The sequence below is a fragment of the Rhea americana genome, unplaced genomic scaffold (genome assembly GCF_003343005.1).
Source record: "Rhea americana isolate MKP2758 unplaced genomic scaffold, rheAme1 scaffold_29, whole genome shotgun sequence".
NCBI classification, from domain to species: Eukaryota; Metazoa; Chordata; class Aves; order Rheiformes; family Rheidae; genus Rhea; species Rhea americana.
Genome location: NW_028186412.1, coordinates 2,158,864 through 2,175,916, shown reverse-complemented (window position 1 = coordinate 2,175,916; position 17,053 = coordinate 2,158,864). Strand labels below are relative to the sequence as shown.

At 35.7% G+C, this 17,053-nt stretch overlaps 1 protein-coding gene across 1 annotated transcript in view; it reads right to left on the bottom strand.

The window, feature by feature from the left end:
- CNTN5 (contactin 5) overlaps positions 1–17,053 on the bottom strand; it is a 269,415-nt gene that overhangs the window by 50,827 nt on the left and 201,535 nt on the right. Inside the window, exon 15 of the mRNA XM_085309094.1 lies at positions 8,385–8,505. Coding sequence (XP_085165220.1) covers positions 8,385–8,505 — 121 coding nt within the window. The remainder of the gene's footprint in view (positions 1–8,384; positions 8,506–17,053) is intronic.

Here is a 17,053-nt window from a genome sequence, read left to right as displayed (position 1 = left end):
AAGATGAATAGCTTTAACCTCTTTTTTATTTTTAGATTGCAAAATGTGTACTTTTAAACCACGTTTTGTAGTCACAAAGGCTTTCATCATTTTATGCTGCAGGATTGCTCTCTGCTCCATTCCAAATCTTACAGCTTCCAGGTAACTGTTTGATCTTAAAGCTCATTTTACTTACAGTAGGCATGCACACTGCATTTCATTAGCTTTCTGTGCACAGTGTTACAATACGTGTTATTCATAGTAGGAGAAAGCTGCTTTTCTTCTTATTTTAAAGCAATCTTCCTGCCATGAGTGTTCTACTAATATTTATATAGTTCAAAGGTTTTAATTAGCTTTATATATCCTAATAAATTCCAAAGGTGTACAGAATTAATACAGAGAATTAACAAAACTAGGCATTACTTTTTACCTCAGGAAAGGCACAGTGTCTATTGACACCCATAGTAACAATAGAAAATACATTTTGATCATTATAATCAGATATGAAAAGGATAATAAAAGCAAATAACAGTGAACAAACATTACTAAAATATCCAGAAAATACCTACCATTTGAATCTAGTAAAATCCCTAAATATAGATCACTAAGATAGCACTGGGAACAAAATTAACTGTGTTAATTCTTGGAGAGCACAGTTCTTTTTGTAACAGAGCTAAGTAGTGAAATTACCAGTTCAAGAACATGGTATGTCTTTGATTTTCTCATAAAATATCTAGATTACAAAAAAATTGGAATTACTAGAAGTAGTGAAACAATTTATTTAATGTGATCATTGTTGAATGAAAAAAAACATACACAAAAAAAAATCCTTAGCATTATATTTGATCTCTTTTTTTAGTTTCCACCTCAAACTAAMTACTTGAACCAACATGCAAGGCTATTACAATAGTGCAGTTTTCTTAAAAACAACTAATGGCTTTTTTCATTGCTATGCTATTTTGTAATTAATTTAACTTGTAGACTCTGCCAGTGCTACCATTGATATGCAGTCTACATTCCAGAAGGTGAAACCTGACATCAGTCATTCTGGTACCAGTATGAAAGGCTTAATTTTGCTAGCTTGAAAAAAAAGAGATCATGCTACACTGTTTCTGGAGTAATCGGAAGATAGCTTTGAGAATTTGCAGATGTGCTCACTGGTCAATAGGCTGTCGTAGGGCATCTGTAATGCAACATCCAGCATCTGGCTGGGTGGTTTGGAATCAGTGCTACTTAGTGGCTTGGATATAAAATATTATAATCCAGCTTTGCAGGACTACTTTGCAAATAGGACTTAGGTAGCAGAATTTATTTGACTAGTTAAACAAAGTTATTGAATCAGGTTACTTACTAAGATAAAAAGCTTTCAAGAATGAAATAAATATTAAAATGCTGGAGACTCAGTACCCTTCACTAGGCACTGAACTTTTCACAAGTGTACAAAACCCCCTTTATTTCACAAACTTATATTCCTARCTCAGCTATGATGATCCTAAAAAAAATATGAGGATACAAAAAAAGGAAAACTGTGAAAAAAAGCCTGTGCTGGCATACATGGTCTTACAGTCATGCTAACAATATAAAGGTTTATACAGGAAAAATCCCTTCTCACTTACTTCTAAATGTTTGAYGGACAGTCTCAGTCCATGTGGGATAATTAGTACCCAGCTGAGTTTYGCAATGATCCTTTGCTATGTCGGAGTTTCCTGGTGCGCTCTGAAACTGCTGCTGTGGCGGTGGCACCACTCAGCTCATCTCAGCCAAGCAGAAAGATTATAGGAAGCCTCAGACCGATCTTTGTAAAAGTTTGTTACACTCCTCTGTGGCATCCCTGACTCTTACTTCTATTTTCGTTTGCTGAAGTATACAGATGCTTTTCTAAGCTAATTCTTCAAACTTACAGAAGAAGGAGCAAGGAATATACAATAACTGCTGCTGGTAGAAGATCTGTTACTCAATCTTTCTCCTATGGTAGCCTATGGTAAAAGAACCATTCAGTGAGTTCATTAGAAACTAAGTTATTTCTTTCAAGACTGGACTTTTTGCCAAAAGTGAATGTAGGAAGACTGGTAAGAAGTAGCCTTCTCTCTTAGTTATGAGTTCTGCTAGAGTTTTCTAAAAAATCTCCACATAAATAACAGATTTTGTACTGATACATTAAATAACCACAAGGTGAAATGCACTACTGTCCTTTAATGTAGTTGATTGGACCAATGCTAATATTTARTATAAAGGTAAAGTGATAAAGGTTAGTGCCCTCTGTCAGCCTTTTTCATTACAGAAGTATTTGGTGTTTTAAATCGCTCCACATTTAAATATGGTGGAAGTGCAGGATCATGAAGACATCTTTTGTGATAAAAAGAAAAAAATAATGCACAAATTGCCTCAAATTTTGACAGCATAATGGGAAAATAAGAACATAAYAAAAGCTTTTTGGAAGACAGGCTTTAAAACCAAACTAACTTACTGAGCAGACATTGTCTTAAGGAAATCTGACACGTTGCTGGCTATGATATCACCTGAGACATCTGTGAGATGCAAGTCTCCTGGCTGGTACTTGGGTGTGCGGTAACCACATTTGTGATCATATCATTCGTGTCAGAACATGACATGCATATTTATCCTGTATTAGAGCCTTTTTCTTTGGTAATCACTTTGTTAAAAATCAGTACAGAGCTAGCAATGGGCACAGGGGTGCCAATGATGGATGGAAAACCAGCCAAGCTGGAACATTCTGCTGCTCCACATCCCTAATAGTTAATATTCACTGAAAGCTGATCAGTGAAATAAGATCTGGGTGGATAAAATGAAGGCTGGTGGCCAAACAAGGCACATGACGTGTGCAAACCTTTATTGGATTGATGTCAAAAATGGAAGTGACATTCATAAAAAACATAAATTGCTGCTTCTTCTTAAATGACCGACTAGTCCTCATGTGCTGGAGCAAATGTTTGTTGACTGTGTAGTACATATCTTGTGTAAACATCCTTGTTAGCATGACAAACAGCTATTCAGTACACATTTTTCCTCAGGTTAGCAAACAATGCAGAGCATAAAGGCAGTGAAGTCAAGCAATGACTTAGTGTCAGAGATATAAGTCCATTGCTGTGACTTTTGCAGTATTAATGCACTCCARTAAAACTATTTCTTTGCCCATCAGACATACTTAGTTCATCTTATGTGATTCCTTTAACGCAGCACATTTGTGCAAGCCTGGTGCCACAACTTACTATCGTATGTAAAAAGCTGCTTTCTCTTCTGGATGTCCTTGAATTGTGTCAGTCTGCCCTCTGTGCCTTTTTCTACTGCTTCAGACTCTGAAGACTGTCTTCCAGAAAATTGTGTAATGACATTTTAGACTTTATTATTGTCTGCCTCAATCCCCTGCTAGGGTGGAAATCCAGTGAGGAGGAATGTATGTTTAAAATWTAGCTTTTTGTATTTAAATTCAAATTGAATTTGAAATTAAATTTCAAGTTCATGCTTCAATGTGTCGATGTTAGCTGCTGACAATGGTCCCCCTACCTCAGGACAACAYCCACTTTTTGTGTCATGACCAACTGAATGAAAGAAACCAACACTGTGGCTGCTGGAATAGACCCTAACTCCTACYCTACAAAGTCAGGCTCCCATTTGCTTGTCTCCTGACTTGTGCTCCTGATTCCTCAGCCTCAAAAAGAGGATTGAATGTGCCTTTATCCTGCTAATATCCTGCCTGCAGTTATGGCACACTCTTGAGGAGGAGAAATCTGGTTCTGAGACAGGATCTAAGGGAACAACAAGAGCATATCCAACATCATAGGCGAATGCTGAAAGAACTAAACTGGCCTCTAAATGGTGGGCATCATCTCCTCTGCCTTAAATCAGTGGCTTGTGGCTCCTGGCCTTTGAGTGGAATCCTGTTCATCCTGCACGGATGATGATCTCATCCTACACTCAGGGAGTGTATAGAAGACCTCTACGGGGACTTATACAGAAGTAGGGTAGTATTCCCCCTAGATTCTGGATTACCTTGAATCTCGGATGGATGACACTGCCCAGCTGAGGAGCTTTTGTATGCACAGAGGCCCAAGTCAAAATACTTAAGAAACTTCAAGGCATCCAGTGGACAGGAGGATGCGTTGTGAGCTTTCAGATGCCTCTAGGGTTGTCAGCCACAGAAACAAGAACTTTCTACATAGCTTTMTTGGGCTTAGGTGCTAGAGCAGGTGAAATGAACCATAAAAAAAGTAAAGTAAATTTTATAAGAACTGAATAAAAGATAATGTCTTATTTATTTAAGTAGTTAATAATAAGAACAACTTGCAATGATGAAATGCAGAGGAACTTGCAGTGCCATATTTTGGAGAGGAAATGCTTTTGCAAATTAGGTAGTAGCAGTGCTTGCTAAAACTAAGTGGGCAATTACTTATTTCCTCAGGTGCCTGGCTACAAGATTCCATTTAATTTGTATTAGCCTACCTGAATCTCAGCAGATGATGCCATTAGGACAGCAGTCCTCTGAAGGCCCCTGTTCACTAGAATGAGACTACTAAAATACTTTCAGTCATAACTCATACCAAAATTTAAATACAGGACACTTTGGCTGATAAACTAATATATGGCATGACAGGTACAGTCATTCTGCTGCCAGCAGAACATCTGGACATCATGACCATAATGGGGACCATGATAAGGACTTTCATGACCATGTTTGAAAAATAAAGCAGGAAGGGAAAAATAAAGGACTTTGACCAGCAAAACAGTATTTTGAGGAGCAGAAATACTATTAGGGACTTCTAAATGGTGTTTCTTACTTTAATATATATCAATCATAATTTCAAAGTACTTAGAGTAGTATTTAGTTTTGAATAGTGGATGCTGGAGGGGTACAAATCTTGATTTTTGGCCAAACATTCTCTAGAATTTTTTTGAAGTGTTTTTGAAGCATGCCTAAAGGAGATTGACTAGATAAAAATCATTATAGAAATCATACTGGACATATATTTCATTGCAAATATATATTCAAAAGTGAAAACTATGAGATAGTAATTTTGAAAATAGTTTGAAAATAGTTTGAAAATTTTTGAACCTAGTGTAGAAAGTTGCAGAATAGAAACTTGCTGTCTATTTCTTGTGTGTGTGTGTGTGTGTGTGTGCATGTGTGCGTGCACACACACACACACACACACACAGAGGTATTACATTTGGAAATCTATTTGCACCATTAATTACCTACTTTTAAGTATTTAGAGGCAAAAGAATTGAGATTTACTTGGCATATTCACTCTCTATGCCTCAGAGTGTTTTTAACTAGTCACATTTTAGAATTTAATTTTTACTGTATGGTGCCAGGCAAAAAAGAATGACTATACAGTGATAACGACAGGATCCCTGGGCTATATTCAAGGGATCTTGCAATAGAGCAACTAGCAATTACTGTTTTATAAAAGCTAAATATTTTTTAAGGATAATCCATATTTTCTTCGCAAGAAAAGATAATGAGGCACTACAATCACTTGAAATTGCGGAGTGAATGTCTGTCTCTTGAATATTCATTCACCAGTTACAAGCAGTAGGATTTTGCAAAGAATTTTCATTCTTTTTCTTCCACTTGAAGAGGCTGCAGTGAAGCACAGTTGTCTCCCAAGTCCCTTATAATAAAGTTCCAGAAAACTGTCCTTTGACTTAAACCTAATGCATCAGTTGAACACACGATTCCGTATGAATTTAGTCAGTTTGGTTATAGTAGTAATACTGATATTCATGAATATCTAAAAGGGAAAATTGGATGATTTTCATTTAATTCATTCCACGTATCCAGTTTATTTCCTGTGGAAATGTTGCAAACATAAAAATCTTTAAAGTCCAAATTACAATGACAYGTTAATAAATATCAGAGGAACCTTATAATATAACTAGTGATTGAAATGCTGATACGGTATATCTTGGCATGCCATAGCAGCATTCAAAACTGGCATTTTCTGTAGAGGGAAAATGGGGCAGAGAATATGGTCACAATAAGCACATGCAGGAACATTTCTCATATTGGTGCCTCTGAGAGTTTAGAATAATGCTTTTGGTATCTTGCTTTGACCATGGGCTGTAATATTTAAAACACAGAGAAAATGTTTTACAATACATTTAAAATGAAATTATTCTATCTAGAAACTACACTTGCTATAAGGAATAATATGACTTTGGATTTCACTAACTTGACTGCATCGTGGAAGTGAGTTTTCTACATAACTTGTTGCTGGTAGATTCTTCTCCTAAGCAACGTCTGGTATCTCCAAAAACTAAACCTAAAGAAGTTTGCAGGATGCTGTAATTTAGGATCATCAGACAGTGTCTCCTTGCAACCAGTTCGTGCACTCAATGAACTGAGATATGTGGAGAAAAAAGAATGAGAGATACTGAAATGAAAATAAAATACCTCTAGCAGTATAATGATAGATTTGAGTCTCTTAAATATTTTGGATTTCTTGAAATGCTGAAGTCTACAATGAGAAATTGCTAACAACTTTGGATTAATTTTGCTTTATACATTTGTTGCAATACAAAACAAAATAAAATCATCCTACATTTGTTGAAATTCACTAGCACGATAGGATCTTATGTCCTCAATTTGCATAAATTTTAAAGTTATCTTAAGGAAATTAACCACTTCAACAAATCAACCATATCCTATAATCTAATGAAAACCAAATTCTACATCAGGACAAAAGCATTCACACAATATAAGCCAGCTTGTGAAAGTGATATATACATTTTTTACTGTATCTTATAATTATCCAGTCACATAAACAAGGAAAGGAGAACATAATAAGCAAAGCATTTCTGAATTTAAATCCTATTATAAAGCAGTCATAGCTTTAATTTCATCAGCAAAGTGGCACGTTAAAGAAACATCTGTATACATCCATTCTAATACTGCTTATAATGTCCTTTTTGCTTTTATTTCAAATCTCTTGCTCAGAAAAAAACATTTATGTTCTATAGCAACTATAAAAGCTCATTTATATAAAAATATAACCATATTATTGAAAAAACAATTTAGTAGCCAGACTATGGTATCCTGGATAGTAGTGAGCTAAGGGATTTTTGTCACTCAGTAAGTTCAATGGCATTAAAGGTGAGATTTCCTTGCCTCCAGCTCTCATTTGAGAGAGGCAAAGGTAGCACGTAAGACTTGCATGCCCCGCAAGGATGGTTCAGATTCCATAAGACAACTAAAATGGCATTATATGCCTATGTTGAGGCAACTGGATAACATCCCAGTAGTGTCATAGCTCATATAAATCTGATGGTCCTCACAGTGAATTTATGGAGATATTTAATGGCTATTCTCATCAAAACATGAAGAGYCCTGCACTCAGCCAGAAACATTCTTTACCATTTAAAGCATATATTGATCATAAAGATGATGGATATGAAAACATTAAGTCTACAGAAGTGGTGGAATAAGGTAAAATAAGTATTTTTGAAATATGATAATCTTTAAATTTTTTAGTTTTTTTCTTTTTCTTTTTTAACCTGGAGTTTTTCAAATGCTAATAAAATATCTACYTTGATTTATTAAGCTTTTAAAAATTGTATGCTACCCAGCGAGGCTATCCAGATGTACTGCCTAAAAGACATCCATGTATTTTGGCCTGGCAMCTGTCCCCAGTTTTAATGCTAGTAWGTGGGCTGCGAGTGCTCGGCTCCCAGGATGCACGGAGCACCCACCCCGCCACCCTCCTGCCATGTACCCACACACCCACAAAACCTAGCACAGTGTGCAGAAATTCCCTCCCTAAGGAAGTGCAGGCACGGTGCTAAAACATCACTTTATTGCAGGCTGGTTGGTGTCCTTGATATGATCTGGGATCCCGCAGAACAACAACTGCATGCTCCTGTGCGTCACCAAGAATTTCAAATTAAAGGTAAAGCAACTTAATAGGTTTCAGGATTGAGCCTAAAGGTTCTGCCAAAATTTGTTTGCCTCAATTCTATGTGAGAAGAAAATGTCCCCTTCATATTAGGGAATTCTGTTGTGTTGTCTTTCATTTTACAAAATGCTAAGTGGTCCCTTCTTCTTAGGAAGATAAAATATATAGCGGCACAGAATCCATTATACCTACCTTGCACAAACTTGTGAATAATTGCTTATATTTAAGTAATCCGATATACTTTTTGTGCCACTGCATCTGTTAAGATCATATGCCTGTTTACCAACTGACTTTCGTTTCTGCTTGCCATGTCTGTGGATCACTTCACCAAGGCACCTTTTTCAAAGACAAGCTAATCACAGATGATTTCAGTACTACAAAATCTGAGGCTAGGGTACAGCACAAACGTCCCTAAAGACCATACACTTAAAATCTCTGGTGCAATAATTTTTGGTGATCATGGCTTCAGCCTGCACTGTTAGCAGTACTCACCCCGAACAAGCAGCTCTGCCTCATCCGATACGGTGTCTGCCGCGGTCTCTACCCTGCAGCCGTAGCGCCCAGCGTGCACCAGAAGGATGTTCCTGATCATTAAATCTGCCGAGGATGCTTGCTGCAACAGGGGTAAAGTGCCAGTTTAAAATTTAGTAAATCTGTGTGTTCAAGGTAATTTGTGAGGGTGTTTGGTACAGTGTGAGAAACTTGTGATTGCAGCTTTCATCTTAACAACGTTTATGTGCCCTAATATGCTCTTTTGAGGATTATTGGAGCACTGAATTTACACAGCTATTAATAGAGATTAAAGAAGAGGATTCCATTTTTTTAATAACTCTGGCTTTGCTTAAAGCACTCTCTGCATAATTGCATGCACAAAGAAAATGATTCTAAACTAGCACAAAGAAATTCATTTAGAAGCCAAACAGAAATATTTTGTGTKCAATCCCTGGTACTAGAAAGGTCTTATTAAGGCTCTTTCTTCCTCCCCCTCTTCCTTTTCCCTACAGTGCAGTGATGCTTGTAATATATATCTGGAATAAAATCACAATACTTTAAAAGATAGTCTTCATTGATGTTTATTGATACCAGTGTTTGACTCAACAGTAATTACAATGCCCCCAAATTAAGAGTAGAAAAGAGCAAAATGGAAAACAGAACAACCTTTTAGAGGATGAATGGCTTTTTTCTAATAATTTCTGTATTATTTTAGGAATTCAAGAGATGGTGTGACAGTGTGCATGTACAAAATCATTGTTCTATCCAAAGCTTACCGGAGTCAATAAATTTTATTCCATCAGATTTAGTGAGCTCAAGTCCATAGATATTATTGATCTAATATTGTTTCTTTCTACTCAGGGAAAGGACATAGTATAAGTGAAAGTCACCCTGAGCACATGGTTAGTGTAGCAATTACAGTCTACTTTTTCAACTCTGTGTGCTTAAAATACTTGCAATTTTTGATGGTGATATCAACAGTTTTAACAAAGTTCTTGTTCCTTTCAAAATATTTTTTTCTCCTAAAAGTCAAATGAAAAATTAACCTAAAATCAATTTTCAATGTCTTGCTTTTCTTTTTGAATCTCAAAGAGGTAATTCCGACAAAATTTCAACATTTCCTGTAACTCACTCTAAATTTCCTCATCTTTGCTATCGTGTATGATGTGCAGTCCTAACATGGTAAACTTTTTGGACATTAATTGCTTCTTGTGAACCATGTMTTGTTTTAATACCTTCAATATATCAAGTTTCTATGTTATGCATTTTCATATTTTTATTTTTCATTTTGTTGTTATTTGTCTAGAAAGCCGGTATTGTTGATTAATTTTCAAAGGTAAATAATCTCTTGTTTTCTAATAAATTTGAAAAGTTTTGATTTTAAGGGATAATAAGAAAGCTACCATGATTAATTCAGATTCTTTTATAAGAATCTAGTCCACTCTTTCAGGTCTTTGAATCTATGAATCTTGCTATCACAAGCAATCGTGTGATGTAATCCCTGACAGGAACTGATAGAGCTTTATCATTATGTTTCATCATTTTTTACTTCTTTTGTTCCATTTCAAAGCATCATTTTAACAATATTTTTCTAATTCAAGCACTTTTTTAATGATAGCACTATAATTTATTGTAAATACTCCTTCCTCATTCATGTTTTCTTTTAAGATATACTTATAAAGCATAGTCATTTTCCTTCTCAGATTTTATTTTTTTATTTACCTTGCCAACCAATAAAACATTGCCAGTCTCTCCTTGAATGATAAGTATGGGTATTTTTCTTCACTGGCTCTAATTTGAGGCATTTTGACCTTGAATGACCAGAACTGTATCCTGTATTCAAGCTAAAGTCTTAGCAGAGGTGTGCATTTTGATACTCCTCTAGCTTTTCTGGGAAGTATATCACTAATCATAGCCAGATTCATATTTGCCTGTTTTTTGCCCACTTGTGCTGTGGTCGAGTAGCTCTACTCGGATCTCCTTCCTTTTCAATCATTTACAAGATATGAGGTCCTAGGTTATAGCCATCAATCCCTATGCGCATGACTTTTCAATATGACACCTTAAATTTCTTTCTTATCTATAATTTCAGTTCACAAGCCCTGATAATTTTTCCCTTGTGTTATCTTCRTCCTCTTATGTTTTGGTAATATGTCAATTTTCTACTATACARTTGTCATTAGCATGCTTTTATATTTTATGCCAAGCTCACTAAAAACAAGATGAAGTTGGATTGATTCTGAGATCTAGTTTTTTAGAAGCTATTTTCTCCTTTCTAGGCAAGATAGTTCCTTTTCAGCACAATCTATTGATATATCCTCTTTAGACCATCTTTTCTTCRTTTGAATTTGAACTAAGACTTGCCCTATGTTTAACTAATAATATTTCGTATAACATCCATGCATAATATTTACTGAATTTTAGATAGCATAAATATAATAAATTAGCAGCTGTCATTACTACTATTATTATTATTATTTTAAAGATACTGCTGCAATGGTTACTATTATTTTTTCTCATAAATTAATAGTTTTGTTTATCTGTTTTACTAGATATCATTGTTAATTCCTACTAATTCCTAATTTTGGGAGGTCTATTTTGTATCCTTTGAGCCCCTTAAGTCTTTAGAATTTATTTCCACTTTGGACAGTTCTTTCTAATTCTACAGGCAGTCTCATTAGCTACCCAACTACATATTAGCTATCAGGTTCATCACTATTTCAAAAATAGGGTGAAGCATTTTAYTTCAGTCTTTTCTTCATCTTTCTCTTATTCTTATATCTTATATAAAGGGATCATCTTTAGTTATGGTTTTAAGAACCTTTTATTTTCTGGTTTGAGTTTTCTTATATGACCAGAGCTAAAATTTAGTCAATGGTTAATGGAATATCCTATTTTACAGGTGAAATTTTATAGCTTTACTGAGAAAAAAAGTTATTGATTTTTACTTGCAYCTTCAGTTCACAAATCCATCTCTCWGTAGATTTTTACATAATTCATATAATTTCCAGTCTCTCTGATGAATCTTTCAGAAGTATTAGGGTAACGTTTATGATGAGAGTGCTTTCTACTTCTGCAACATCTTTTTATCCATCATAGCTACAGTATTTTACTACTTCGTTCTTCATGCTTTGGCCTCAAAGGTGATACTTAGAAAGAAAATGTCCCTTCCATTGTATTGTCAATACAGCTTCCACAAAAATTTACTTTACAGTAACTCTGTAGGCTCTTCCATTTCAAAAAAGGATAAATCCTGTCTATTGTAATCTCAAATAAGAAAACTTCTCAGATAATCAACCATGTGCATGTCAGAGAAAATGCCAGAGTGTTCATGTAGCAGAGACAGACAGCACTGGGGGGAAAGTAGAAATAGAAAGCAATGATTTCAAATTTGCCTAATTAGAGTCCATTTTGGGGAAATGCTAGATAGATTAGATAAACATTTTTTCCTTTCCCCTCTTTTGTCTTCATCTGTAAGTACAAAAGTTTGAATAATGTTGGTAAAGGATTTCAGAAACTTCTTGTGCAACAGTTATGGAGATTTTGACAAGCTGTTTTGTGAGAACGCATAAAACCATACTCAAATATGAGGAAGCAAAAGAGAGGTAGGAGATCAAAGTTGTCACTGAGACCAAAGTGAACGTGKGCATGATCTATAGCTCAATAACCCTGTAGATCTAAGAGTGTGAAAATAATGGTAGCGTTTTGCCTTTTGAAGTAGCCTCATCATGCTATACCTGGAGGCAAGATGCTCAGCCTGGTCAGGCCATAATGCAATTCCTGTATTTCTACTCTGGTGTTCCCAAAGCCTTTACAGCTAACYTACATCACAGTTATGGAAAATAATTTTCTGCAGCTGTAAATGTAAAAGAACAGCACACGGTGGCACTTCTCTAAGGAGTCAGCTTGGGAATACAAAGTTTTTAACTCGTCTAGTGTTTATTAGCCTTTGGGAACAGGGTTATTCAAGATGATTAATCTTCTGATAGAAAGCCTTAGAYATTAGGATAAAACCAGAATCAGTCCACATTTCTTCTCTCTCCTTTGAAGGTATTTTACATGGAATGTGTGCCATGTTGTTGTTAGGTGGGGGAAAAGGCATAAAAGATAGCAGCCATCTGGTTTTATTGCTAAGGAGCTGTTAAAAATCTTAGTTGTCACTTCAAGTTCTGGAAGGTTCATGACTATATGAATCCTAATGGTCTCATCAGGAAAATACATGCATTTCATCTGCATACCTGTGTAACTGGGCAGACTGACAGCAACTGGAAGAAAGACCATTCCTGTAGGAGCACTACAGCAGAATACATCCCCATGAAACACTTAAGTTTATTACAGAATAAGAGGATCTGCAGCTAGCATTGCTTAAAATGTGAGTGCAAAGAAATTAAGCACATTATGTTTAATACAAATGGATGTACATTTAGACATTAACATCTAGATCATGGAAAATGCTGAGGAGGAGCTACATTTGATCAGCACTTCTGAAGAAAAAAGACTATATTATTTGCTCTTCAGTGGTGCCAAAATTCTTTACAAGTTTTAGGGACTCTGTTATGAACATTTAGAAAAATCATATAATGGCAGTTTGGTAATGGTTAACATATCCTCTGGGTATAAAATGCTGCATAACCGTAAGTATTCTAGCTTTTATCCTGGCTTTATATAAAGGTTTTACAACATATGGAAACAGTAAGTAAAGGCTTCATTAAGGTGCTGTTGCTATTCTCATTTTCATACATTGGAATATGAGAACTACATCATGTTGCCCTAAAAAGCCTTTATTGGGAAAGAAGGGAATTCTTTATGTGGGAAAGGCGTTAGAAGTAGTACAAATGAGCCATAATAGCAACTGCAATATCTTTCTTATGGTTATTAGCATAGAGAGTCCCTTATACATAGCTGATTCTTTGAACTGCTGTCAGTATAGACATGTCTGAAGAGTCATCACTTTTATTTATGCTGAAAATTAGCCCTGTGCCTGAACTTTGCTAGAATTGGAATAATGCAGGAAAAAAGGAGGGATAGCATAAAAACTTGGCACACAAAAGAGTGGACTCAGGTTTTAGACTGGATTAAAAATAGTGAGTAGTGGAAAACAAAGATACTACAATATTAATGGTTCAAGGCTTTTTTCCCCTTTCTTTTCCTTGTCTTTGGAGCTGTATTTTTTTTGGTAGAAGTCTTAGAGAATGGATCACTTTTTGAACATAAAATGGATATTTATATCAATTTATCATGTAATAAGAGGTCACAAGGCCTCTATAAGGCCTACAGATTAAACTGATGTTTTGGCTTTCCAAAAATTTCCAATTTCCAAATGAATTCCCCAAATTCATAAGTGTTCCAAGCAGCATGTGATACACATACTTTGTTTAATGAGAAGCATGCATTTAGATTTGTCTATTACACCTATTGCCCTAATGTTGGTCATTTACAGAGGGAAAAGAAAAACTTGCAGAGAACTTGCCGTTGGCAATTTTTGTTAACTATTCCACATCTTGACTGAGAGGAAGCTGTATGTGAGTTTTTTCTTTTCCATTTCATAAAYCTTATGAGACTGTGAGTTGCTTTGCACTAAATTAACTTTTACATATGTATCTTAAATTGGAGGGAATTATACTYACTCTTGCTGTGAGACCGAGTTCATTATCATGAACCAGTTGCTAGGAAACCTCCCTGTTAATCCGCCCATTCATTTGCTGAATTTTTACCTCTAAGCCAACACAGTTCTTTCAGTATCCCACCTTTTCTTTTAAAGGCTTTTATCAGTAACACTCTGTATTCTGCCTGCATCTGAAATGAAGCTCACAGTTCCACTGTAATGTCCTTTTCTAACATCTAGTAAATCTAGTAAATGCTAATGTTTACTTCCCTCTGTCTCTTCCAGGCAAGAATTAAACATTGCTTTGATTAGCGCACAGTTCATGGTATACATTTAAACTGCAGAATCTTATGTGGAAAAATGTACATGAAACACAGCAATCTTAAATCACTCTGTTCTTGTTTTATCAAACCTAGTTTCCATTTCATCTGTCTTTAATTCCTTTCACTTTCCGCGTTGACTGTAAAACTTCCCTTCCAGAGTCTAAGCACAGTTCAGTGAATGTAACTGCTTTATCTTGGAAAGAAGGACAACAAGGCAAGGAAGTGCAAAATACTTGGGAGTCGAGAGAGACAAGCTGGCAGCACAGAAGGCAGCTTCTGAGATGCAAGGTCTGGAAATGCTGTCTGTTACTTCTGTCAGGCATTCTGGCTGAGAACTCCATCTGGCCAACATGCAGTGAAAATTGTCTGTCCGCTTAGGAATAATGTGCCTGAAAATAGTAGACTATTTTAACTCGTCGTGATTCACCAAATCTCAAATCAACAGGAAAAGAGTGGGCAAATACTGACTGCCATCACAGGAAAACCGCTTTTATGATGACAGCCTAGCAAGCGTTTGGATCAGCTCTTCACAACATCTACATGGGCTTGCTGAGCCTCGCTGGCTGTCACCAAACACRCCTATGCATGAAGGTGTTTTCCTGCAGAAGTAGTTTCTACACAAAATAGAATATTTGCTACAAAAAGCTTGAAAACTCTCTAAACATTTTTTTTAAGGTACCATTGTTAACTATATGTTCTACACTGTAACAAGGCAGAGATAGAGAGATTTGATTCTAGGCAAGAAAGACCAAGACTGTTAATGCTCTTTGGTTCAACTTAAATGATAATTTAAAATTTCAGGATGCTTTTTGTAGCTAATCCTACACACAGGTTAGCTGAATTCCTGACTCACACTTTATTGGATTTAGCAAAATAGCCCTTTGTAATGAAATTCAGATTAAATTGAAAAAAATGATTTCACAGTCGAATCTTGCTTGCTTGACATATTTGATTAGCAATAGAGTTTATTTTTGATGAATTTATCTGAAGCAAAATAACAATTTTACACAATAACCTCATGACAATGTTACCTTTGTGCAGTCAATGATAAGTAAAAATTAATAATACAATAAAGTTCTTTTAAATTGTACTGACAATTTATATGTGGATAATGATAGACCACTGGCTTTCAGCCAGCTTCTGTTCATTATACATTTAGCACAATTTAAGTGCCATTCCATGCAAATTCTCGGGTTTGAACACATTAAGCACTTTCCTGTTTGCCGCTCATGATGTTTGCAAAACACAAAGATTTATTCTGCTCAAAAGCAGCAATTGCAGCAAAGTACATCAACTCCAGCAATGAAAACTACTTAAGAGAAAAATAAATGAGATAATTAAAAACAATGAAATAAATAAAATGAATGGAAAAAAATGAAATAAATAAAAAACAATGAAATGAGTGGAGGGAAAGGAAAGAAAACGCTCTCCCCATTGCTGAGCCAGAAGAGAATCGTCCTCTAAAGGCTCTCTCAATCTAGTAGGTAGTGAAGATGAAGATGATGATGATGATGACGACGATGTTTTGCCTTTCTTTTTTCCCTAGTCCTACATACTTCTCATTGGCACCCACTCAATCTCCCTGCTGGTTAATGCTGATTGGAATATACTAATCAAGTGCAGGTATTGCCCAGTGATTGTTAAACTTCTGTGCATGTATATTTTTGGATAACATATATTAAGTATTTAAATGACTATTTTCTACTTTGCTGTGCATTTTTTTTTAAATCTAATATAACCTAAAATTTTCAAACTGAGAGACAAAGAGGATTGATTCTCAGGCGAGTGGTGACTGCTTCCCAAGGCAACCTGCCATAACAGCACTATCCGTGTTTGGAGGTGCAAAGCCAGGAGAMCAAAAATAAAGGCTCAAGAGCACGAGAGCTGCAAGGGAAAAGCACAGCCCAAGAGGGTCTGGAAAACGCTGCCASAACAGTTTAGGTAAAGGTTTGCAGTGCTGGGAGTGAAAAGCAGACTATGCAGTTGCAAGTGGAAGGCCTTAACGTTACCAAGGTTGAGTCAGTAAAGCACCTAAGGCAACAAGTGGGAGGAACATCAGGAAGGAGAGAAAGAGCAGAATGAGCAGCCATGATGCAATCTGTCAAGTGGAAATGTGTAAGAGGAATTTCATAGAAAATAAGGAGTATAGAAAATAGGAGAAAATACATAATATGCTTAAAGGGAATGAAGCAGTTGCAAGTGTGTGCTAGCTTGGTTTGACTAGAAATTAAATATCTAATGGACAATCATGCGGAAAGTAAGCTACATATTCATCAGCTGTTCAAACAGTCAGCTGTGCTGTTATAACCCAGATTGACACTGTGCCAAGTGGTTAAATGGTCCGTCAGCTGCAAGTAAGCAGRGAAAAACATGGAATGTCATAAATATTTTTTGTTTACTCCACCTTTTTCCTTTGTGTAATATGTTTCCTCTAAACTAGGGGGGGTACAAAATACCTTAACAGAATAAGCAAGTGTAATAATTATCTGATGGTATTTCACGACTTTTTCATGAAAATATTGTTTGTTATTTATAGTTGATTGCCATTACTATTTTCTGCATTAACTGATATTTTTGAGTTATTAACATACRTTACACATGGACATGGAAGGCTGGACTATAGATTGCCAGCTTTCACTGTAATTGGTATTAAAGGATGTTGAGGGCTCTCACATTTTCCAAAATACTCAATTGTCTCCMTCAATCAAAATAAAATTAAATAGGAGAGAGATTACTTATCA